A 25,144-nucleotide genomic window follows, 5' to 3' on the forward strand; every position below is an offset into this window, starting at 1 on the left:
AGCAGTAAGCAACAATTATGTTAAACCAGCGTGGCAAGCTTCGCTGATTGATGTACAGATGTTGTAAATTTACTTTGCAATTCATTCAAGCTTGATTTAGAACGTACTGGCCGGTTAGACGTTTGTTTTTGATTATCACTATCACTTTTTTTTTCGAGAAATATCACACATCTTTCACATATTAACTATTCCAATAAATTGTCACTTACGTTCGAGGAGAAAATTACCAGAATGATTTGTGGCCTTAAATGTGAGACAGGATTATGAAGAAGCTGCTTAAAAGACTTCACTATTATAACGAATTAGACTCGCCAGGCTCCACTGGGCTGGTAATGTCATGTAAATGGCACCGGACAACCAAGCCACGTAAAGCCTTTTCAGGACGCCCTTGAGTAGTAGAGCATACTAGGTAAGTTTTTGAAAGTGCGTTCAGAAAAAAAACCATGCAAAAATTCTACTGCATTGGCAAAATAATATAATTTTAGAATTTTTATTTGATTTTGTCTAGCAATACGGCCGTTCCTTATGAATAAAAAAATAAAATAAAATGTTTATTTGATTTTGTCTTAATTCTCTTATCTTTTTTCTAAATATCGATTTATATTTAACATATTGGATTTTTTTCACAGGCTCCAAACAAATATTGTACGAGGCATAACAGATCCAGATAAACATGCTGTGAGAGCTGTTTCGGCGTTTTTGAAAAATTGAATACAAATACAAACAATCCGGAAAATTCTCTACACCAGGGAGCGTCTCTATCGCTCTGTCTGTGTACGATGTGGTCGAAAATTTGATTAACACGTTTGAAAACAATCCTATTCGATGATGAATGTGAGAAACTATATAAACATGTGTGTACAAACAATTTTAATATAATTATGCAGGTAAAACACTACCATTTGTTAGCACTTATTGTGTTATCTTGTTTATACTATTCAATTCACGTAAACCTATTTCCTTTGAAAAATCGAATGAGATAGGGTTGATGAAAATTAAAAAGGATGTTTTATTTTCCCGTAGAATTCGATGCTTCATTTGTTGCCTAATATATTTCAGCAATTCTTTTGATCTCAACATCCACTCTGTACCAGGAAAATAGTCTAAACATTGGGAATGAAATAAAAATATTTATAATCGTTAACACGTTTCGTAATGTTTTTTTACTCCGTTTGATAATGTTTCCAAAAGAAACAATCGAACACACAGAAAGCTTAGTACAAATGTTAAATGGAAAAAAAAACAATAAAAAATAATTGGAAAGTAGATTTGGGAGGTTCTTCCACCAAAGGTTGCATCCGACCACCAATAGGTTCAACTCCATTTGATCCAGCCTATGAGCTCGCTGTGCTTTTCAACGTCATCTACTGAAAGAATAATTGACGAATACCCTCCTGGTGCTCATGAGAACGACATCCTGTATCCGACAGATAATTAGAGCTCAACTAGCTTGTGGTTCATTCTCGTTTTCCACATTCACTGTTCACAAACACCTTCAAAAATAGACCTCGAATTGATAGAGGCTGATAGAGAACAGCATATTTACAAAATGGAGAGCTCGTAGAAAATCACAGGCCATCGGTGAGCGAAATGCCGTCCATTTTGTTTATCGCTAGAGTCTTCTGGAACGCAGAAACTTTTGGAGCCCTTATTACGTACATAATGCAGCTTAGGATGTCGGTTTTAAATATTATTATTCGAGGATACGTGAATCGTCAGTTAGTAGGAGAACTCCTTTACTACCTTGAGTAAATTGCCGTCAACTGAAACTCTAGACACTCGGGCTCTATCAGAATGTATCTATCTATACTCTATCTATCCAGCTAACTATCAGAATCAGATAACAACAAGCAGGCATTTTGACTTCGTCACTTTGATCCTCAATCTTAGCTTATGGGCATCACGTTTGAGACCGATGTACGTATCCTCTACCATCGTAGATGTTCGTCCAATGTCTTAAGGGTGGCCTGATGATGAAGGGCAGAGGATCAAATCCCATCCTGACTTTCTCCTGATATAGAATTACTCTAAATCAATGTGCAAAAGGTCCAAATATACCTCGGGGCGACTCACGTATTATTAGTTAAATCAGCTCTGCATACTGTAGAAGTATTAGCAAATGATGTTTTGTATGTAAATTAAAATTCATTTGCTTATGCTAATTTTTGAAAGTAGCTGTCATACTTTAAATAAATAAATAATAAAGCTTTTGAAAACATGATCAAACAAAACTGTTGTCAACAGTTTTTACTCCACCAACTTGTCTTAAAACTAGCTTCCCTCCAAAGACGAACGAAACCCTTTGACAAAAAGATCACCACCAAGCTCATAAACAAAGACCAATTCGCTTCCTTCTGCTTATTATCGCTTCCGCCAGAGAAACAGCCTTACAAACCATTACAACAACACACGGTCATAGAATTCGTTTGTTTATGTCGAGCATTCGGTTCAGCATCGTTGAGCCATTCACTTTCATTCATACGACAGCGGTATTCGCTCTTGACCGGGTAAGCCGTGTCGGTTTCAGTGTCACTGTCCCTTTTTCCCACCTCGATCTCGACTGCTCATTTGCCGCGTCAATTAGATTTCTCTCGTATTATCAACATTGTTTACTAGTCCATTACCACGCCCGTTCGCTGCGACAACGCAACCCCGGCCCAGTACTTTCCTCCTCGAGTTCTTCGCTGAGGACACCAAAGCGGGTGGGCAACAAAAAACCAGAAAAAAGGAACAAAAACAGAATCCAGCCTACACAGCAAAGTACTGGCGCCCATTGCGCGACCAAACGTCCCATTATTCAATTTGTTGTAATGATTCCGCCGGCCCCGGAGCGATGCGCAATAAAGCGCCGGGAGATTAGGTTGCCGGGTATGCCGCGTAGCCGAACGTGTTGTTAAAGGGCAAAAGGGCCGTCCCAGCAAGCCACCAGCCGAGACCGAGTGATGCGAGATTGAATCGGTCGCCAATTTTTTCACTTCGATTGGCCAAAGCAATCATACTAATCAAATAATTAATTAATTGTCGACATAGAAATCTGGCCCTGTCGAGTCAGACACGGGACAAAATATTGTTGATAGATTGGACGGAACCCCACAAACCAGCGTTTGCGGTTGCCGGATGTCAACATTAATCGCACTGGGTGGGTAGTTTATGAACTCGTGCACCAAATGCGTTGGACGCTGCTGATGAGCTTCTCTTGTTTGGCTCATGATTTTCCTGCGAATGGCATGGGATCCCAAGCAGCCCGGTACGATTAGTTCTTAACTGATCAGAGCTCGACGCTCTGTACGGGATGGCTAACGATCCCTCGAAAACACGCGATGCCTTGCTATTTTTGTATAACAAAAGCGGGGGCAAAAATAGCCACTTAAAGGGTAGCAGAAGATGAAAGAAAAGGCCACTGATGCAATCAAGCGGCCAAGTGTCCCTATGAAGCTTGCGGGGGAGAAAAATATATTTACTGTCACCGTGCCGTACGGTACAATTCCAGCCGGAGTTGGCAGACGACTTACAGGAGACCCGTGTTGAGCCGTTTTGTTACAGGCGCTTTCTATCCGGCGACATCCCCGAGGCCTCGAGGCAAAACCCCAAGGGGCTTGTAGAAAGAAATGTTTGGAAAACAAAAGTTTTTCCCTCCCCACGACATCATTACCGCGCACACCGCCAATGTTAATGTATCGAAACGAATTGGTGTCCGTTCGGGGCCACCAGGTTGGTGGCTGCGAAAATTTATCGTGGTATTAGGGCGAGACTATGAAAACAAACAGGGGCGCAAGGATCTTCCCTACTATATAGCTCTTCATTGGCACCGGCCAATTCCGAGAACGGGCCGTTAGATTCAACCGAACGCCGAAGAAAACGGATTTTCCCAAGACAAATACAATTATTTCACTGTTATCTTCGCTAAGTGAAACTGTTTTGATTCCGGACAGTTCCCGGCAGTGGTTTCGGCTGGATGATGATGAGCTTTCATGTTTACCCACGCTATTACACCTTTTTTTTCTCCCCCCGGTTTAGCTTTACAGCAGACAACGGCAGACCACTGTGCCACAGACAGTGGTGTGTGTGTGTGTGTGGAACCGCCAAACCGGAATCCGACCATTAAATCCTACACCCACAAACCATTACGACGCCCTTTGCGCCGGGTGGAGATTGTGTACTTATGTTTAAAGTTTCTCGCTTGAAGCGAGATTTGTGTTCTCCCTTCAGCCCTCCGGAAGAGAGAGACCCTTTGATTTTGCTTCCCCCCACCCGATGAGCATCCTTTGATCTGTTTGGCCACCATGAACCGAAAGCTGGATGGATTCGGGTGCGGGTTTCGTGAGTGAAAGCGTACGGTGCTATAAATCAATCACCCACGGAGCTGGATGGACGAACAGAGCGTTGTCATGTCGATCAATCAACTGATTGGTTTGTTACGCTTTTTATCCTCCCCTCCCCCATTTGGATGATCTACTGGCTGTAGAGCGGGAAGCCTTTGCAAACAGGGAGACCTGGTTTTTGGGTGTGTGTGTGTGTGTGTCTTTGTGCCATACTCTTAATTACATGGTTTGATTTGAAACGATGTAGTGACGATCGAATCGAAAGCAGAGGCAAGTTGGAAGGACACAAAATTTGGAATTGAAAAACATGTTTGTATTCTGCTACTGCTGGAGAAAACGGAACACTATCATGCAATTCAAATCCTAAACGAAGCGATGGGGTTTGGTTTGGTTTTGTTTTGTGTGTGGTAAGTAGCAAAACATGTTGGTCAAACTGAAAGTCACGCAAAACTTGTCTTCTCAATTAAGTGCTAGTGTCCGTAGAGAATTTTAAGGGCAACACTATCTCACTACAACTTGCACTTAGCGTTGATTTGAGCGTTTATTGGGTTTTGCAATAAAGTAGTTAATAACATCATTTTGTTTTTGAGCGGGATGTTGTTAGGAAAATTGGATTTGTGGTTTTAATTAGAGCCTGCTTTTCTCTAACCAATTGGCAGTGAGGAGCAAACATGAGTAAATATAAACTTTTTTTACATATTTCTTACTCGTATTTTGCTGGAACTAACAACGATTTTAGGCAGATAAACGTAATATATTGATAAATATTGAACATAAATACTGATGAGAAATAACCATTACAACTACTAATTCACATTGAATTAGAATTTCTTAGAAGATTTGTTGTTGGCTACTGTATTATTACTACAAAGTACTGGGCGCCTCCATCCCCTTCAGCACAATCGAGGGTTGTGATGACTTCCATACAATCACAATTAATCCCTTATGCTCGTTATCCTTAACCGGGATCAAACTAAATCAATTATTGTCTAGAAATGATACGCTGTTTTTTCTCAACCAAATTCATTATTTACAAAGTGCAAAAGAGATCATCCTAGTAGCAAAGACATTACGTACAGAAGTTTACCACAAAACCAGACAGGATTTAAACACAAATAGCCCAAGAAAGCTCGTTAAATAGCTGGTGGATGAACAAATCTTTGTCTTGACTTGTTTATAGTTTACTATAAACTGTCACTATCACTATGGGGCGATCCGGTGGCAGAGGCGATAACGGTGCCGGTCTTCACACGGCAGGGCCGGGATTCAAATCCTATCTAGACCGCCTCCCCGTACGTAGGGCTGACTACTTTACTACGGGTAAAATCAAGTCACTGAAAGCCAGGAATGGCAGGCCGAGACCTATCAAGGTTGTAGTGCCAAGGAAGGAGGAGAAGATGGTTTATAGTCAATTCGTTGCATTTATTAATTTCTCTGCTGGTGAAATGTTTTTTTTTTTTTTGTTTGTAAAATGCAGAATTTGAAATAAAAAAGGGATTTGTAATTTTTTTGTTTAGTAAAAACAGGTCAATATCAATTAATGACTTGATAAATGTTACCCGTACCCTCGAGGATCTCGAGGGAATACCCGTTAGAATAGTCATCAGAACGTGGAATGAGTATCCTCTTTATTTCTTGATACAAGTAAAGCAGCAGCCAAAACAGGCTTTTGTATCCCATCCGATCTGTTCCTACGAAGAAAGTGAAATCAAAAGCCTAGGTTGTTCATCCTGAAAAAGTAAACAAATTTTGGGATCCTTAACCCAATCAATTTCCCACGAAATCACATTTTTTTAAGTGAAAAATCGAGCTTAATAAAATATTTACAAAGCATTTTGGCCTTTTTTTTGTTTATTCATTTTTTGTAAGTGTGGTGAATTATGTCTCTTTCTCGATCTGCTCGCGCCTAAAATGTAGGCAATCCGCATGCCATTCCTGAAGGTGGTCACGATCGGATGAATTATAACAATGTACAATTAAGTGTAAATGTAGGATTAGGGAATGAAGAAATCCAGCTGTGATCTCTCTCTCTTTCTCTCTCTCTCTCTCTCTCTCTCGCACTACTGGAGAAAAGTCCAGAACTCCTGCAGTATGAAGACCGGCTCCGTTTTCGCCCATTCAACTGGGCCACCCCTAAACTGTCTTTGCATCTATTATATTGATGAATTGGCAATAATAATAGTCAGAGTAGAGTCACTCAAAATAACGCTCCCATGCTACAATCTCCCTGGGACCAGAGAGCCTCAAAAAGTGTTTAATTATTGCATTAAATGGACCTTCATAATAGTACCGGTAATCCTATTCGTCTTTTTCCAAAGCACAACTATATGATAAGTAAACGGGTTAAAATTTGAGTGAGTGTCGAGATTAACTTTCCACCGAGGATTTACAAGGTGCCAGTTCTTGCTGCCTTACATATACTATCAGCTTCCTTTCGTATCCAACGATTGACTATTGTGTTTGGCTACTCCATTTCAGTCTGCATAAATATTTCAAATTTTTACCGAGCACCCTATGTTTCCACAAGACTTTAAAAAGTAGTTTCCTGGGTACAGTAAGATTTTTGTTTTCATCGATATATTTTGGATTCCTGGACTCGATTTTAACCATATCTGAATGGAAAAAATCTACCGCGGATTCGTAAAAGTGATGAATCAACGGCAAAGAATATCTAATAATGCATATAAAAATATTCAGAAACCAACCAACGGAAATCAAACCCATCTCCAGTCATATGAAAGATCGGTGCCATTACCGTCTCGACCACTGGGGAGGAATTTACTGCTACCAATGAAGTTCTTTACCAAAACAAAGGCATTTGCTAAATACTAAAGGTAAAACTAAATAAAATAATACAGAAATAAGTGGTGAATTCCCAAAAAACCCTTCAAGAAACAATTAATCGAGGTAATTCGCCATCTTTGCTTCCACAGCTAGCCTCCTGCTAACTCACCGAGTGTTCTTGCTGGCCATGGCGAAACAATAGATTTTTTGAAGCAATTCACATTACATTGCAACGTTCACGATCCATTTTGAGCAACACACCAGTCATTCTTAGCAATTAAAAGACCAAGCAGCAAGAACTCTGAACCATGTAAGATAACACAATCACTTATCCACCATGTAACGATTAGCAGCGAAACACAAAACTTGTCTTAAAATTAATTATTTACAATCTCTTATCTAAAGCAATATTAATTTCATTCTCAAGGGAATTTAAGATGTTTATGTATTTGTTCTTTATCTCTCTCTCTCTTTCTCTCTCTCTCTCTCGCGCTCTTCTACGTTACATCACTTCCAACTTTCTCCATTTCTTCGAAGTCTGTGCCCAAAAACAGCACCATAACTTTAATTTTCACGAAAACGTACAATTTTCATTGTCTTAACGGGTACCGAAATCCGCAAAAGGACGAAGTACTCAAAGCGGCAATAAAAAGAGGAAGCAAACTAAATTCAATCCCGCAGGAGAGCGAGCGTCTTAGAAATTGCCAGACATGGTCAGGCTGGCTAACAACTGTTACGGAAGAGCTAATTTATTAGTTTCCGTTCGAATGTTAAGCCAAGCGGAACCGGGCGAAAGCCGAATCCGGGAAACGGAAAAATCGAAATCCCAAGCGAAACGATTTGCGGCGATGGACCAGCGTGAGTGGGTGAGTGTCTACGGTGTAAGACACCGATGTACGGGGAGGACGTAGAATTTGAAGCACCGGCAAAAGGTTTCCACACAGCGCCGCACGAATGCTCTAGCCCTCTACAGGCCACAAACAACGCCATTAATCTTCGGCACATGCTTAATGTAATAACGGGCTGCTCGTTGTACGGTAATGTTTGCGTTCGGGCGCTCGGAATCGATTTGATTTGGCAAGTTCACTTCCTTTCCGGGCAACTGGGTGTATGGGGCGATTCGGTGCAAATTTGGAAGGAGTCATCGTGGACGTTTTCTTGCGTTTCTCTGGAGCGAGCTGTAAATTGATTTTTCTGGAAAGGATACATTAGATTGAATTAAAAGTATGGCATGCGTTGCCTCCGCTAGCTTGTAGTGAGTCTGGAATGTTTCTCTCACAACTCATACAAATGGTCCTAGCGTTAAGTACGAATTTAAGGATTTTAAAGATAAAGCTCGTTACCTATGTTTAATTTAATTCGGTAGATTCGTGGTAGCACCGGCTCCACTGGGCAAGCAACCTGTTCATTGCCGGCATCGAGATTCACACCTACTTTTCCGCCGGTCTCGCCGAGTCGCGCCCGGTCGCCCTTGGCATCAGCGTCGACAGCTCCGACAGCTGGCTCGTAATGTTCGTCAGTATCATCACGTCCGGGCCGCTGATGGTTTTGGTAATACGCTGAAACGTGCCGTCGGCGCCGCGCGTATCGGTGGTCTCGCGAATCGCGTAATTACCATCCTTCTGCCTTAGGACCTGCCGCCGAACGGCTGGACCGGCCCGCAGGCCCAGCGATTCGCGATGCATCTCAAACGCAACGTAGGACTCGTCATCTTCCTCGTCACTCATTAGCATCGACGTCATGCTGCCCGGGCACTGCTGTTGCTGCTGCTGACGTTGCCGCTGAAGATTTAGCCGCTCGTTGCTGACTCGTTGCTGTGTCGCCGGTTGCCACATTGCGTTGGTAGGAGTTTTGGCCTCCTGAGCAGCTGAGCTTGCAGTTCCATACTTGTCAGAGCACTTCGCCGGAACCTGGTTGGAAGTACCGGCCGCAGTCGGTGCATGCGGACTGTGCTGGTCGCCCCGGGACGGTGCAAAGCGACCGGAACCGTTCGATGCATTCCTGCCCGCGACAGATGAGCTGTGTCGGATGCGGTCGATTAGCTTACCAAGGTTCCGGACGATCGGCAGTAGCAGGAAGAGCAACTTGTCGGGCAAAAGCTTCTCGCGCCGCCGAACGACTTGCGGCACATCGATCGCAAAGCGGATTATCGAACCGATAAGGCTGACGGTGAGCTGCCGGTTCGTTGGAATCGGTACGGGCGGACCACCGGTGTTTGGCGAATTTTTCATGATGTTGTTGAAAGTTCTTCCACGCACCACATTACCAGTCGTCGACGGCGTAGAGAGCCGATGTTTTGACGGTGAATGGTGATGGTTGCTTTGATTGAATTTTTTGTTTTTTGCTTCTTTGTTCGCCTCCCTCGATCGAAGTTTCATGCTGCTGTCTGCCGTGGAACATCATCACAGACACCAGACGGCTGAACAGATTCACGCGTGATTTGAAGCTCGCGATGGGAACGTTTGTTGGTGGAGTGCTTTCAATTATGAATGCAATTTCATGCGTGCGTTTCAAAAGTTTTTCTTTTTATGCTTCAGCTGGCAAACGCACTGCGGACACATTTTGCCTACGGCGACAGTGAATCTCAAAAGTATCACACGACGGGTATATCTGGCTTACATCTGAAGAATTAGCTTGAATTATCAACTCTCGCAACAGCATCAAAAATAACTCAAATCAGTAGTCTACATCCCAGATAATCCTACATACCTTAAGGCGATTCCTTAAGGATGGAAGAACCTACAAAAAAGATTGCTGATGCTTCAACGCTAATTACAGTCCAAGTCACCCATCAATATACCGGCACTGTTTGACTGATAAGATGAGCCTTCCGTATCCAAATCTTTGTTGACCGTGACTAGTCAAAAACCCGGGGAAAGTCAACACTCCTGTCCACACAGAAGTTACCAATGTCACCGAAGTCGTCCAAACCAGCGGCAACAAAAAAAACACCCAGCTAAAAACGGCAGACCCTCGCACGGAAATCTGAGATTATGTTTTGTGACCTTTCCCACACGTTACAGGTAGAACGAGCGAGGTGGTTCTTGCTTTTTTGCGACATTCGATTTCCTTTTTTATGACATGTCGTGAAGTAACCACACTCACTAACTCACACACCATCACATAAAAAAGGCACACCTAGCCAGTAGTGGACTCGATAAAGCAGCTCTGATATCCGGAGATTGACGACGATGACGATGCAGACGGGGAGATGCTGGATGCCATCAACCGGTGCTGCTCAGCACCGTAAGAGACAGGGAGAAAGATTCGGTCGCAAAGTTTATCGCAAATCCAGATCTCGGCTTACCGAAACGGCGAGGTCGAATACGAACCTCCCGATGTGCCCGATGACCTGCAGGAAACATCGGTGTTTGCGAGCCAGGAAACATGGTGAACTTTCTTTTCATCGTCGTAGATCAACGGATGTGGTGGTGGTGGTTCGGTGACACATCCTTTCGAACCGTCGGTATAATGTGGTCATCGGTATTGGCAACTTATTTATGTACGTGTAAAAACTTCTTTCATGGCGCTGCGTCTTACCGGTTGTTTTTTCTTCCTTTGATATTGCAAACCGATCGAGCACGGCTTAGAGGAAGAGGGCGGAACACACAAAAACGGCAAGGGGAAATAAACCATCCTGAGCAGGTTTTCAACTTTGGGTTGAAAAGAGCCTATTACTTTCATCCCGATAAGTCTTTACCTTTTTTAACCGTAGTAGAATGAGCCCCAAGAATATCGGTGCGGACTGTATAAAATTCTTATTTCGGTAGTGACTGCATAGAAAAGCCTTATATTGTTGTGTTAGGCCGTACCGTACGCAAGATACAATCGAAGATTTTATCCTTTTGCTTATCATTGAAACACTAAGGGGTTGATTGTGAAAGGGAAGCTCGTTCCTTTTATGAATAGAGATTTCTTTTTTTTTAAATACCCTACAGAAGACATCAGCTCTGGGGAAAAGATACATATGATAGTGATTGTGAACAATCATTGGTCACATTTAGACTACATCTACGTCTTTAGTGATTTCTTGACAACTTTGTATCTTTAACGGGTCCCGTTTAGCATTCAATTGAAGCAGGCATGTAGCACAAGCAGCCCGATAAGAAAAACAAGAGAATATTTAAACCTGGAACTAAGCTTAGTTTGAAGACTAAAAAATTCTACACGGTATTGACAACCAGAGGCGGAACTAGCCGCTTCGAGGTCCTCAGAAGAATGAAAATTGGCCACCCTTAACACATCAAATCTAGAGCCTGGGATAAAGTCAGAGACCAAGTAGAGACATTATATGAGGTCCCTTATGAAGTTCAGGGCTTTCTAAATATTCGAGGCTCTCATGGCCAAAAAGGACCTTCCCATAAGAAGATGTGCCTCTTTAGGAGATGGCCGGAGCCTCAAGAAGACTCGAGGGCCAAATGCATCCGCTTAGATTGCTTATACTTTGATCAGCCCTGGTCGTATTCACAAATGCTTTGTCGTTTATAACACTTCTACTATCCAATGTTTGTTTTCTCTCTACTCCAATCCATCAATGGTCTACCTCAAGGTAGCGTACCTACTCTTCTGTTATCTAATCCAGCGAGCGTCCAAGTCTCTAGACGCTCACTGAGCAGATCACCACATCGAGTAGGTGTAGATCTCATGCATTATGTTTGGTGTCAGCCAGATCCTAGAATATGATTATTAAATATTATTTAAGGATATCGCTTGGCTCTGTCAAAGTAACATTGTAGGAATATCGACGAACCAATAAAAAGAACCGGAATGGATCTAAATATGAAAAATTTAGATTTATCAATTGTCTTTAAGTATAAACTCATTTTTGTGGTTTTGTGACATATGTCACAATGAAGTCATTAACAATTGATTTAGTGCAAGTCACTTTTCTACACAATCGCTTTCAAACTAATTTGGTATGAAGTCCTCTAGAATCTCTTATTGAGAATACCATTGGAAACCCTTCAAGGCATGGTTGTGCAACAAATTTGCGCCTCAAAACATAGCAATAGTCTTTCTGCTCCAAAAGTGCCGTTTCGAAAGTTTAGAAAAACATTAACGAAAGAATATTGAAAATTAAGCTCCAAAATGAGACAAGAACGACACTTTTTTTCAGGTAACAAAGAACAATTTCATTTTCATGAATTATAAAAAAATATTGCTACTGATATAAACATACCACTGTTTAAACATGTGGTTGTATAAGTAGTATAGGTTGTATATGAGTTTTCAAGCGTTTGCGTATCGACACGTTCTTCAAAGGCATCCAACCTTCGGGACCAAATGGGCTTAACGTCATTGGGTTTTGGGATGCAACGAAAAAACAAACTTACCAAACACAAATATCTGTCCCCTCTTAGTACCTAAAATATCTTAAATATTGTACTAAATTGTTAAAACCCATCAACTAATAGTAACGCGAATGAATTACATACAAAACTCATTAGACAGCACGACACACAAACACAAATCAGCTAAATACCGACGAAAGCTACTTAAATGCATGCCAGAAGCCAGCCCGAAAGGGATCAGACGGTATAGTGCAAATCGCCTTAGCCGCAAAACTTTATCCCACAAAACTTTCTCTGTTTATGGTGTGTATGGTGTGACAAATTGACTCCGTCACAGGTACTCACTCGAACGATGCCTACTACCAACAACACTACTACTGCTGCTGCTTCTACTACTGCCACTCTACGAGCAAACATTTGTCGTAGTGATTGGTGAAATGACGACGCCCGCCCAGAAAGGCTGCCGGTGCTCGTGGGAACCAGGCCGGGCGAGATGCGACATGCGTCGGCATAGTTCGGCTGCAGGGATGTTTGCTTTCGCGAAAACTCTGCACAATATCGGGCCGGTGCGCACCATAGAGACAGGTGGCAGATTCAATATTGCTACCTTCTGGCACCCGTCATCTATGCTAACAAATCCTGTGCCGGCTTCCTGGGCCACGGCAAAGGGCAATAAAATAACATGAACCATATTATGTTTTCTTTTCCCGTGTACTGGTCGTTATGTGCCGGGGCTTAGTACACACCTGAGTGCACCGGGGAAGGGCGTTAGGTGGCTACATTTGTATGATAATGTTCGTGGTTTGTTGATATTTTCCCAAAACCTCTTCTGAGTACTGCCGCACTCAATTAGGATGCTTTATCGCGTGACGTACAGTGAGTTCCAACAGCCAATATAGTCTTATCGTTCCTTTGGTGGTTCTTAAAAATTTGCTCTAATTTTCCTAAGTAAAGCTTCCCTGCCCTTTTAAGACAAATTCAAACGATAAAGAACTACATTAAAGGCAAATACTACCGTATTCCACAATACTGCCAGCGAGTACAAACGCCATTGACCATTGATGAAAAACTTTAAATTGATTCCTTCGAGCAGTGCGGCGGAAGCATTGCGCTGCCCGGCATTTTTTTCTTACCGCAACTTATTTCGAAACTATTTGGAAAGAAACTTAACATCTTATTGCAGCTTGGAGCCGAGGTTTCAGCCGTTTCCAATCATGCTCGAATAAGTTCGTAAAACTTTCGGCAAAGAGTTGTCTGACGGTCCACTTTCGGGCAGTCGTAAGCCATGGGGCGTTGTTGTTTTCCCTGACAGATCCGGGCAAAGTTGGTGCTCATTGAAAATGCCACCGGGAAGGATGTACCCGGATTCGGGAGACCCGGAAGGGATGGTTTCCTGTCACACACACACATACACATACAGTCACAAGCACACAAAACGAAGTGAATTAAATATGCAATGATTAAACCATTCGACCGGTAAACTATCCCAACAAAGGCAGCAAACTAATGGGGCAGGAATGGAATGGGTGGGTCGCAGGGTGGGGGTTGAATAAAATTTTCCAATGGTTTTTTTGTTCGCCCTAACTACTTCTCTCTTGTAACGTTGGGAGGGAACGTATTTTTGCCACGAAGTAGGAGAGTTTTTTCTCTCTCACTCTCTCTCTCTCTTTTATGTGCTAGATATTTTTGCTCCTTCAGCAGCAGTAAGTTAGCATTAGTTTCGCAGGATAGAAAAACAATTTTGTATAACCAGTTGGTAATATCTGGTTGCTGAACCGTTTCTATTTGCAATGGAAACTCAAACGGGGCAAATAGAAGACTAAAATAGAATAGGTTAAAAAAATGAGAACTAATAGGTAAGAATCAAACAATCCGAATAACGATGTTTAGTTTATCTTCTATGAAACAGTTCAATTTACAGATATGGTCGTTTATGTACTTTGATTGACGCTAGCATCTGCAAACGTAGTAAGTCTTATTAATGAATTTTGTCATTTTGTTTAGTCTTTTGTTCTATGGCCTTTAACGCCAGCTCACACGGTGAATATCGCACGAGTGAGTTGTCAGACGATTTGACTGACTTTTTCATAAATGTTTCTATCAAACACTTGAATAATCTTTGAACTCGCAGGTCTCTGTAAAACCTGGACTTTTATGTATGGTCGTACTTGAAAAAAATCTTCTTCTTCTTCTTCTTCTTTCAAGCAGTTAAGTCACAAGCTCGATCTTGGATATCGACCTCCCATTTCATGCTTTCTGTCTTGACTTTACCCCTAGCAGGATAGTCAATACTGCGTACGGAGAACGGTCCAGATGGGATTTGATGAAGGCTTGTGAAGACTTGCACCGCTAGAGCCTTGGCCACCCTTAGAATTGAAAAACCTCATTACAAGGATATGGGTCCAATGAACCAATTTCTGGTGTGTGCAATTATTTTTACAAATGAGACGTACTCCTGGCAAGTATGTCCTAATGAATATCTTTAAAGAGTACTTTAAATAAAATTGAATAAAAACAGATTCACGCTGAACCTATGGAATACTATATGTAGAACCAATTCATGACACATAAATTATGTTTTAAGGAATCTCTAAATGGACATAATCCACCTCGTGAGCTCCTCAGGTCAGAAAAATTATAGAGAAAATCAACCGGACCAATCTACATCCATTTAGCACATTCTCCTTATCCGTTAAAGAAGTTAGGGACAATCGGGAATGACAGATGTAGCGTGCTGCAAACAAGTGCTTCGGCCCGCAGTTAACCTTCTTCAAGAAACAAACACTCACAAAATCTTAAAACACTTCACTTTTACACCACTACTGTAGCACAAAGAACAAGTATCGTTTTCAAATTCGTTAGTTCTTTTCGTAGCGTGGCTCGAATCATATTGTTCAGATTAGACAAGGAAGATTTAAAGCGCCTAGGCGGTAGGCAACCCGCGTAACACTCGCCATCCTTGGTACAAAACGCCACCTAGTAGCCAGTAAAAAAACTATGCGGTGATTCCTATGTCGTCAGAGCGTGTGCAAACCAACCCTAGTAAAGAGGTGTTATTTAAGTATTTCCTTTAAATATTGTATGCATCGACAGCGCAACACGGCACCTGGAAACCACGGTGCTTAAGCAGCAAAGATGTTTGGAGTCTGACTTTTTTCTCTATACCAAAATTACCAAGTTGTTAGATCCATAAACTGTACTTGGCAGGTAGCAGTTTTTGGACTCCTAACAGCATTCTCCGGAATCTGTATTTTGATATCTGTCGCTGAGTTTTTGGCTTCCCTTCCCACCTTTCCTCCAAGATTGGTAGTTCCAAGAGGAACACCATCCACTCTTGGTATCCCTTCCTTTCTCCTTCAATCAAAACGCGTCCCGGAGTAGGCCGTATTATTTGATGTGGTGTGGCGTTTGTGGCCAGGCGCATTAAAAATCTCCTGTCATTTCTTGTTTTTCTAGAAGACGAAAAAGATCTCTGCCCTATCTGGACAGTTTGGAAACTTTTAAGACCTCACGGAGGATAACTAAGTACTTACTGCTACTTAGTGTACCAAGCGCAGACTACTAGCGCCCTCTCTCGTAAAGGCGCGTAAGGTGCCCTACGATTTTTGGTTTGAGAGATGAGCGGCCTGAGATGATTTAACTAATTGCATGTAGAGAGATGATCAAAAATTTTACAAAACCCTTTTTGAAGAATCTTAAATCTAATCAGCTCACCGAAATAGCTGAAATTTAACACCATTAGAACTTGGTGATTTAGGACCGACTTTGTAAACACAGAATTTCCTGTGAGCAATAAGGTTGTGCCTCGATTGAAAATCCAATACATCTGTAACAGTTTGGAAACTTTCATGGGGACAAGAGAAGGGTCCTCAACATGAAAAGCATCATTCCGAGTTTGATCTATCCTAAACAGGAGTGACATACATCTGGTGCTGATGCAACTTCAAGCTCCAGTTACTTGTTGATCTGATCTCCATTTGGTAAAGGGTTAACTGCTCATCTTTACTATTATTCTAGTTAAAGTCTGCATTTCATTGTTGCCGATGCGTTCTTGTAGTGATTTGACGAACAAAGCAGACGAAAATGGAGAGAGATAAGGAGAGTGTGAGTGTGATCAATTGATCAAATCAAATTGATCAAGTGTGATCAAACGTCAGTCGAGTTGGATTATTCAACGAAAGAGCATAACACGGTGAGTTCTTTGTTTTTATATTGATGTAAATAGTGGTCACTGCACTGCGGTGTTCTGGCAAAACTTCAGACTCAAGCCATAGTTTAACTTTAAACTTCCAAAATTTTGATACTTGAAAAGAAAAAGTTTTGTAACTTATTTTATGCTTAATACACTTCTACTACTAATTTCTTTAACAACGCTCTTTATATATAACCAATGCTGATTAAAGTTCTGTGCTCCACAACTTTCACGACCCCTAGCCACTGTAATCTAATTAACGAAAATGTGATGTTATCTCCGCGAACGTTGGTGAACATGTTTGTCCAACGAGTGTGAATGAAACATTTTTATCGCCACACTTTGTTGTCCACTTTTGCTGTGCGCGAGCTTTTGCTGTTCCATTTTTGTTTTGCTTCTTTTTTTTTGCTGTATCAGTTTCCAACCAAACAACCCTCGGACACTGTTGTGCTTTTTTTAACAACAGCGGGAGATAAAATTGAGCGGAAATATATTACAGTTGTAATCACCGTCGTTTTTGGACACATAAATTCAGTTCATTAACGGAGGAGAATCAATAAAAATGGTGGCCCTTTTTCCCGCCGGTCGGTCGATCGGCGGACCGGTGGTGGCCAGAAGGCCAGAGCGGTGTAGAATGGCCTGATACATATCCGAGTGTCGGTGAGGGTGGTGCGAGAAATGTTGCGGATGAAGTTGCAGGAACGGAATCGCTGACCTTTTATCGGTTCGTTGGTGACGATGGTCTACACGGGTATTTTGCGGTCGACAGAAGCGCGTGAAAGCCGGCACGCATGGATTATTCATGAGCGTGGACCCTATCGCGCGCACTGCGCTGACAGACCTTGAGAAAAGTTAAGAAAAATGATGTATAATTTTCCGGTTGAAGCGCAACCCTGCAGAAAGACTAACGCATGTGAAACAATGAGCCACTGATCGATCGTCCCGGCCCGGTGTGTGTGTGTGTGAGTGTGTGAATGTGGGGAGGATAATTAAATCAGATTGTCCCAAAAATACCTACCACCGGGGATGTCTGGATGCATCACCATAATCTGTACATTGTAAGATTGAAGGATTTTTTTGCGCTACAGATGTGTTTTCCTCTTCTCTGGGGATAAGGGTTTAATATGCGTAAATGGTGGGTTATGTCTTTTAATAAAGGAAATTGTATGACTATATGAATTATATTACATGATATCTTAAATGCATTCATTATTGAAGTAGCTTATGCTGAGAACTCTTATTAACATTCGTATTGGATTTGCAATACTCGTACCTTTTCATTACATTTTTATAAAATTTATACTGAGCTTTAAGTTCTGGCTGCTTTGAATAAACTGTGGTTTAATACCTGAAAGCCCATTCTGTTCTATCACACGACCCCTTTTAATCGAAACCATCTGACTCTACCACATGTCAGGTGCTCAGGCCAGGTAGATAATTAAATTTCGATTCCCGAACTACACTGGGTAAACTGGGAACTGGGTGAAAGGCTGACAGAAAAGGAATTGTCAGTCGTTAAATGTGTTCTCAAACCGTAAGCGCTGTGCATTTTCTGCCATAATAGTTTTGTTTAGTTTATTCGTGTATTTGTTTTAGGAATCTTTGGTGCTAAATGGTTTAGCCTCACTGCTGTAGTCGTTCACTACCTGAGAAAGATCTAATAGCATCTCGAAATTTTATTAGTTATGTTGATTAACGATTGACTGTCTTAAGACATAAACTTAGGGAGACGGCTGTTGGAAATTAGAACGTCCAAAAGTGCTTTAACGATAAGCGCCATTTAGAGGTCGCGGAGTAGGTAGACTTATGGTTATGTATTATGGTAGACGTATGGCTACACGCATATGGAGACAAAATAAACACGGTCATTGCAATGTAGTTAATAAGGGACACTTGAAGGTGTTTTCCGGTTACATTTCGTCCCTGACTGGATCCTTCCGACCATTTTCCCAAGATTGGTCCACCAGCCACGTTTGATTTGCCTTTCCTTCCTCCTTCTCAAAAAAAAAATTCTCGAAAAACGCCGTACCCTACAACGACCTTATGAGGAAATACTTAACATACATCGAATTTACTATAAGTCAAAGCATTTTGAAAAAGTCGCATTGTGGGCACAATGCCCACATCAATTATTGAATGTTATGAACAAGTATAAAATAAGATTGTTTGATGCATACTCTGAGGTTCTTATGCTGGTTACATGAACTGTTGACTTGAGTCATATTTATAAGGAACTTTTTTAAAACATCTGAGACTTTATGTACGTTAAGCAGTCCATTAGCATATAATGCTTTAACATTCCAGAAGCCTATTGTTGTAACGGTAATAACACACGTACAATATCAATACTTTGAATACAATTACTTAACGTATATTTCACGCATCCTGCTTCGGCGACCGCTGGCGATAGAAGAGAGAGATAAAACTCCGCATACACACACACCGCACCGAGTGACATTTGTCACTCGTCGGGTTGTGAAGCCTAGTACACAAGGCTGTGTACTAAGCACGGTTTCGACACAACCGTATCTCCACAACATCTCCCTCCTAATTCCGGCGGTAAGGCTCCATCCACTGCGGCGGTCTTCGAACCCTCGTAGATCGGCGTAGATGTTCCACCGGTGTTGTTGGTCCGCTATCGGCTGTTGCAAATCCCGGAGACATTGAGGTACTTCCCTCTGCTGGTGCCAACGATGACGAATACAATGGTGATGACGGAAGTACTGACGGAAACGATGACGACGGCGATATAGATGACGATGACGATGATGATAACGGCGATGCTGTTTGATGATGCGGTATACAGGGCGATACTGATGATGATGCTGGCTTACACGCGTCTATACCCCAAGTGTCTAACAGCACGTCTAACATACGGGGTTTGTTCAAAACCGGCTGAGTATTATCATATCGTCTACGAAGTTGGTTTACGTGCGATCTTTGTAGCTTGTTATCTTCAGTAAGCACTTCATACATTACTCTTCCTAACTTCCCTTGAACTATGCCGCGCACCCATTTCCACTTGTTTCTAAAATACCTTTTTACATAGACCTGATCATTCATATTGTACACTTTTGATAGTATTGCGCAATTCGTTTCATTTATAACTGGCTCAGCTGGATGCCGTAATAATTCCATACAAGTCCGCATACGACGGCCTAACATAACCTCAGCTGGCGATTGATCGTTCTCTAGAAGTTTGTGTGGTGTACTTCGGTACGTTATTAGAAAAACATCTAAAGCTTCTTGTATCGTATTTTCTTCCCCTTCCAATTTCTTTAAAGCCCTTTTAAAGGTATCTACAAATCTTTCGGCCTGTCCGTTTGATTGGGGATGGAAGGGTGCAGTGCGCAGATGTTCTATACCATTAACTGTGCAGAATGTACTAAATTCTGCACTCGTGAACTGTGCCCCATTATCACTCACTAAGGTATTCGGCATTCCAAATCGAACAAATATCCCTCGTAAAATTTGAATAGTCGCACTAGACGTGATTGTTGGAGTCGCTACAATCTCCGGCCACTTAGAATAAGAATCAACAACTAACAGATAATGCATTCCTCCTATTGGTCCGGCAAAATCGACATGCACGCGCTGCCAGGGACCTTTAGCTGCTGGCCATGGGATTGGTATGCTATGAGCCATTGACTTAGCCGCACTTGCACAATTACTACAACGCTTTACTTTTTCTTCTATGTCGCGATCCAACCCGGGCCAATAAACGTAACTTCTTGCAAGGGCCTTCATTCTCTCAATGCCCGGGTGGCCTTTATGAAGCTGAGCTAAACACTTTAATCTTTGATCTCTTGGAATCACTAATCGATCGCCAAATAGTATGCATCCGTTAAAGGTGGATAGAGATTCGCTCCTAACTTGAAAACTTCTGAGTTCAGTATCCACCAGTTTCCTAGTCGGCCATCCGTTTTGAACGTAGTTCGCTACTTGTTCCAATTTAACGTCGTTACTGGTTCCACGCACAATATCTTCAAACGTAAGTGGCATTACTTCCGTGATACATCTAACTAGACATTGCACTTCTTTATCCGCATTAATACTTGCTGCAACAAATTCCGGTTCTGGCCTTTCATGTCTATCTATTAAACGTGATAGAACGTCTGCGTTTCCGAATTTATCTGTCGGCACATATTCGATCTTAAAATCGTACATCAACAAGGTCAAGGCCCAACGCTGTAGCCTATTCGCCGTATACACTGGAATACCATTGCGTGAACCAAAAATCCGTAATAACGGAGCGTGATCGGTCTGTAGTGTAAATTTCCGCCCGAAAATCATACGATGGAACTTCGTGACAGCAAATATAATAGCTAGGCCCTCTCGATCTGGTTGGCTGTAACCTTCTTCTGCTTTTGTCAGCGCTCGCGCTGCATGCTGCACTACTTTCACAGTTCCATCCGGCATTTTGTGGCTTATCGTAGCCCCTACTCCTACTGAAGACGCATCCGCGGCCACTATTATATCTTTTTGCGGATCATAGTATGTAAGCAAAAGATCGGAGCTTAACATTCGCTTAAACATCTCAAATGCTTCCTGATATTCTGTGCTCCAATGCCAACCCTTATCTCGTTTCAAAAGCTCATCTAAAGGGTATCGTAGGTTGCGCATCTGTGGGACAAATTTCCCATAATAATTAACGGCACCAAGAAATGATCGCAATTCTGAAGGCTGTTTTGGTGATGGCATTTTCGTGATCGCCTCTATTTTGGCCGGATCAGGTCTTAACCCATTACGATCCAAAATGTGCCCTAGGTACCTAATCTGCTGTTGCATAAAATTGCACTTCTCAGGGCGTATCCTAAACCCGTATTCCTTTAGCTTATCAAGTACAGCTCTAATATTCTTATTATGCGCAACCGTATCTGCTCCACCTATGACAATGTCGTCTAAGTAGACAGCCACATCTTTAAGTCCTACTAACATTGTTTCCATTACTTGCTGAAAGGCGCCTGGTGCAACCTTAACTCCAGGTGGAAGCCGATTGTAAGAATACAAGCCTCTGTGCGTATTTACGGTTAGCAGTTCTCGACATTCCTCATCTACTTCAATTTGCAGAAACGCATCGGTCAGATCTATCTGACTGAATATAGTCGAGTTAGCTAGGCTAGCGAATATATCTTGAGGGAGCGGTAAAGGGTACTCGTACGGTCGTAACGCATTATTCAGCCCAGTGGAGTAATCCCCACAAATCCTTAACGAACCGTTTGCCTTGCGCACTACTACGATAGGCGCTGCCCATGCTGAATAATTCACGCGAGATATAATTCCTTCTTTTTCGAGCCTATTTAGTTCCTCATCCACTGCTGGGAGCATCGCATAGCTCACTGGACGTTTTGGTCTAAATACCGGAATCGCATCATCTTTAAGTTCTAGTCTAACCTTCATTTTGGTACAGTGTCCCAACCCGTGGGAAAACAAATCCTTATACTCTTCGAGTTTCGTTACCTCCTGGGAATTCGTTGTGACGTCGGTCACCTTATTGCACACGCATGTTAGTGGTACATCCCACAAACCAAACAATTCCATTACGTCTTTCCCTAATAACATGAGGTCTTCTTTCGTAACGCGCACTGTACCTTCTTCTGATCGCTGCCCAATCGTGAGCATACATTGGAACTCGCCCAATAATTCTAAACAATTGCCGGTCGCCGATTTCGCTTTAATCGATGCTTGTCGAAGCATTGGTCTACCGATGCGCTGCCAGTTTCTCTCAGAGATTATGGTTATTTCGGCACCTGTGTCTACCATCATTCTCACAGCATGTCCTGCTAAACTGACACTAACAAAACCACGGTTCACGGAATTGATCGCATTCACTAAAACCGTACGCAAACGCTTTAGTGACCTACCTCGATAAACACGTGATGCTGTATCGCAAAATCCTTCCTTATGTCCCGTCTTTCGGCAACGAACACACTTGTGTCTCTTGAACGAACAATGACGCGCAAAATGATTTCCTCCACATAACCAACATTCTACGGGCGGTTTGCTACCTTGAGGCCTACTTCCTTGAGGTTGTGAATGATGCTTCTTGTGCCACAGAAATTTACTGTCATCACTGACCCTACTAATTTGACGCACTTCTCCCTCTATCATTGCCGTATCGCGACGCAAATTTATCAATTTCTGACAATCTTCCGTTAACTGGCCTAAAGTAACATCATTTCGCTCTTCTATATTGCTTAACAGACGCATACGTATATCCGCATCTCTCTCATCTTTAAGACCGCACACAAAAATCAAGCACTTCAACGCTTCCTCGGACAAACCTCCTAATTCAGCCTCAACAGTTGCTTTGTTAACACGGCACGCGAACATTACATGATCTTCTGTTGCACTTTTCGTTAGCTGTAAGCACTTGAAACGTTGACTCACTTTAGACTCCTGTGAGCCAAACAGCAGCTTCAAACTCCTCAGCGTGGTTGCAAAATCGAAATCATTCGCCTTCGCCGGCATAACGTAGCTGCAATACCGCTCGTGCTCGGCCATTCCGAGCTTGCGTAAAAGTAGCCACACTCTCGCACCGTCGTCGAGCCTCTCCGCATCCTTCTCGAAAAGTGACTCGTACCGCGCGTACCAACCGGCAAACGTGACCCTTGCGGCCGGGTCATAGTTGAACTCTTTTATGCTTCCTGCCAGCAAATCCACGATTTGCTCGGAACTTACCGGTTTCGGCTCGGTACGCACGGTCCGGAGGATCGTACTAATCAGCTGTTCCTGCTGCACCATAAATGCCTGTTGTTGGTTTACGAGCATTTCTTGTTGTTTTCTGAACAGCTCCTGAAGCCAATCGCCATTCGGTTGGCCGTTGACCTCCTCGTGCTGACGGTTTCGCGATGGCGTCTCGGCGTCCTGGTTCAAGCTCATGACGCTTCTCGGTACTGCACGTTATTTTCTCGTTTGCTGGACTGGACTGCATTCGATATTTCTCGTTGCTGCACTTCGCAGATTCGTTTAACTTCTCGTCGCCACTGTTGTAACGGTAATAACACACGTACAATATCAATACTTTGAATACAATTACTTAACGTATATTTCACGCATCCTGCTTCAGCGACCGCTGGCGATAGAAGAGAGAGATAAAACTCTGCATACACACACACCGCACCGAGTGACATTTGTCACTCGTCGGGTTGTGAAGCCTAGTACACAAGGCTGTGTACTAAGCACGGTTTCGACACAACCGTATCTCCACAACACCTATTATCTGCTGTTTTAGGTGACAAATAGCATATCAACCAAATATTTGAATTAAATCAAAAATTTGTTTCTATAATTGTGAATATTATGCTGCCCGATAAGATTAGAAAACAGTAAGGATAATGCATTTTTAGACAAATATTACGTTAACACGTTCTCCTTCTGTAGAAATGGGAAATGCGTCTCCAAAACTAAGCCTTGCTTCGAACAGGATAAGCTACACAGACACAATATACAGCATACCGAAAGAAAAGTGCAGTCGGCTCGAAGGTTAGTTCTAGTCTAGTCCAGGATCCGGAAGCCGAGGCGATAAGCGCGCCAGTCTACACACGGCAGAACCAGGGTTCAAATCCCATCCAAAAACCGCCTTACCGTACACAGGGTTTGGACTGCTTACCTACGGATAAAATCAAATCACAGATTTTTACTAAATTACTAAATCGAAGCAATGTGAAAACTATTTTCTTCTTCTCCTTCGGCATTACCATTCCATTCGGCATACCACTTATAGTTTTACTTTACCTGATTTTTCCCGTAGCTGAATAGTCCTGCATAAAGAGAGAAGGTCTGGATGGGATTTGCTCCCAGGCTTTTACGTGTGCCATTGTCGCTTCGGTCACCAAGCTACCCCAAAGCTAAATATGTTAAGTCTAAACGGAACAGTATAATTTTCGATCGTTTCGAAAACGGAGAGTAAATTATGCACGTAATATAAGCAAGACGGCTTTTCTCAAGTAAATATTGCGAGGCAAAATACTTTTTTACGTTCTAAGCTAACTACAATAATATTATGTATATAAGGATGGGCATTCCCCAAAATCTGTATAATCTCTTGCGTCAGAGGCTCCAGGTTCACACGGTTTCCCGGCAGTGGAAGTATACGTCAATGTAACGAACATAAGACAATGACCGGCAAAGTTGGATTGACCAGCATTTGGAGTGAAACTGAATGCTATCATAGGTCCGGGAAATGTAAACGTGGTGTGAATACGCGAATCAACCGCTGAGCTTTAACACTACGTTCCAGCTAATGTTTGCACGAATCCAATTTCTACTTCAATCCTACCTTTAACCTTTATCTGTGCCGTCAATCATTCGAAAAAGCACTAATTAAGAGAACTGCGGGATATGAACGCTTTTTTCCCATTTTTCCGTATTAAAAAAAATGTACGCAGATCTTTAGAGATTTTTAATGTGTTGGACGTGCAAGATATGTCAGGATTATCAGCTGATTCTTAGAACCTTCTTATCCTTCTCCGGTGAAATTTCAACCTCCGGAGATTTTGACTTGCAATTTCTGATGCCCTTGATCTAATTTGATCTCGGTACCACAATTTGCG

At 42.3% G+C, this 25,144-nt stretch overlaps 2 protein-coding genes across 2 annotated transcripts; both read right to left on the bottom strand.

The window, feature by feature from the left end:
- Positions 1-7,519: 7,519 nt before the first annotated feature.
- Positions 7,520-9,495, bottom strand: LOC118509737. Its single transcript, XM_036050865.1, has 2 exons — positions 8,450-9,495; positions 7,520-8,300 (listed from the first exon to the last, which is right to left on the bottom strand). The coding sequence occupies exon 1, from the start codon at positions 9,482-9,484 to the stop codon at positions 8,537-8,539; it is 948 nt and encodes a 315-aa protein (XP_035906758.1). The 5' UTR covers positions 9,485-9,495; the 3' UTR covers positions 7,520-8,300; positions 8,450-8,536.
- A 9,440-nt stretch (positions 9,496-18,935) lies between these two features.
- Positions 18,936-24,234, bottom strand: LOC118509629 (uncharacterized protein K02A2.6-like). Its single transcript, XM_036050513.1, has 2 exons — positions 24,048-24,234; positions 18,936-23,575 (listed from the first exon to the last, which is right to left on the bottom strand). The coding sequence occupies exon 2, from the start codon at positions 23,469-23,471 to the stop codon at positions 19,137-19,139; it is 4,335 nt and encodes a 1,444-aa protein (XP_035906406.1). The 5' UTR covers positions 23,472-23,575; positions 24,048-24,234; the 3' UTR covers positions 18,936-19,136.
- Between the last annotated feature and the right edge of the window lie 910 nt (positions 24,235-25,144).

The sequence above is a fragment of the Anopheles stephensi genome, chromosome 3 (assembly GCF_013141755.1).
Source record: "Anopheles stephensi strain Indian chromosome 3, UCI_ANSTEP_V1.0, whole genome shotgun sequence".
In the NCBI taxonomy this organism is placed as follows: Eukaryota; Metazoa; Arthropoda; class Insecta; order Diptera; family Culicidae; genus Anopheles; species Anopheles stephensi.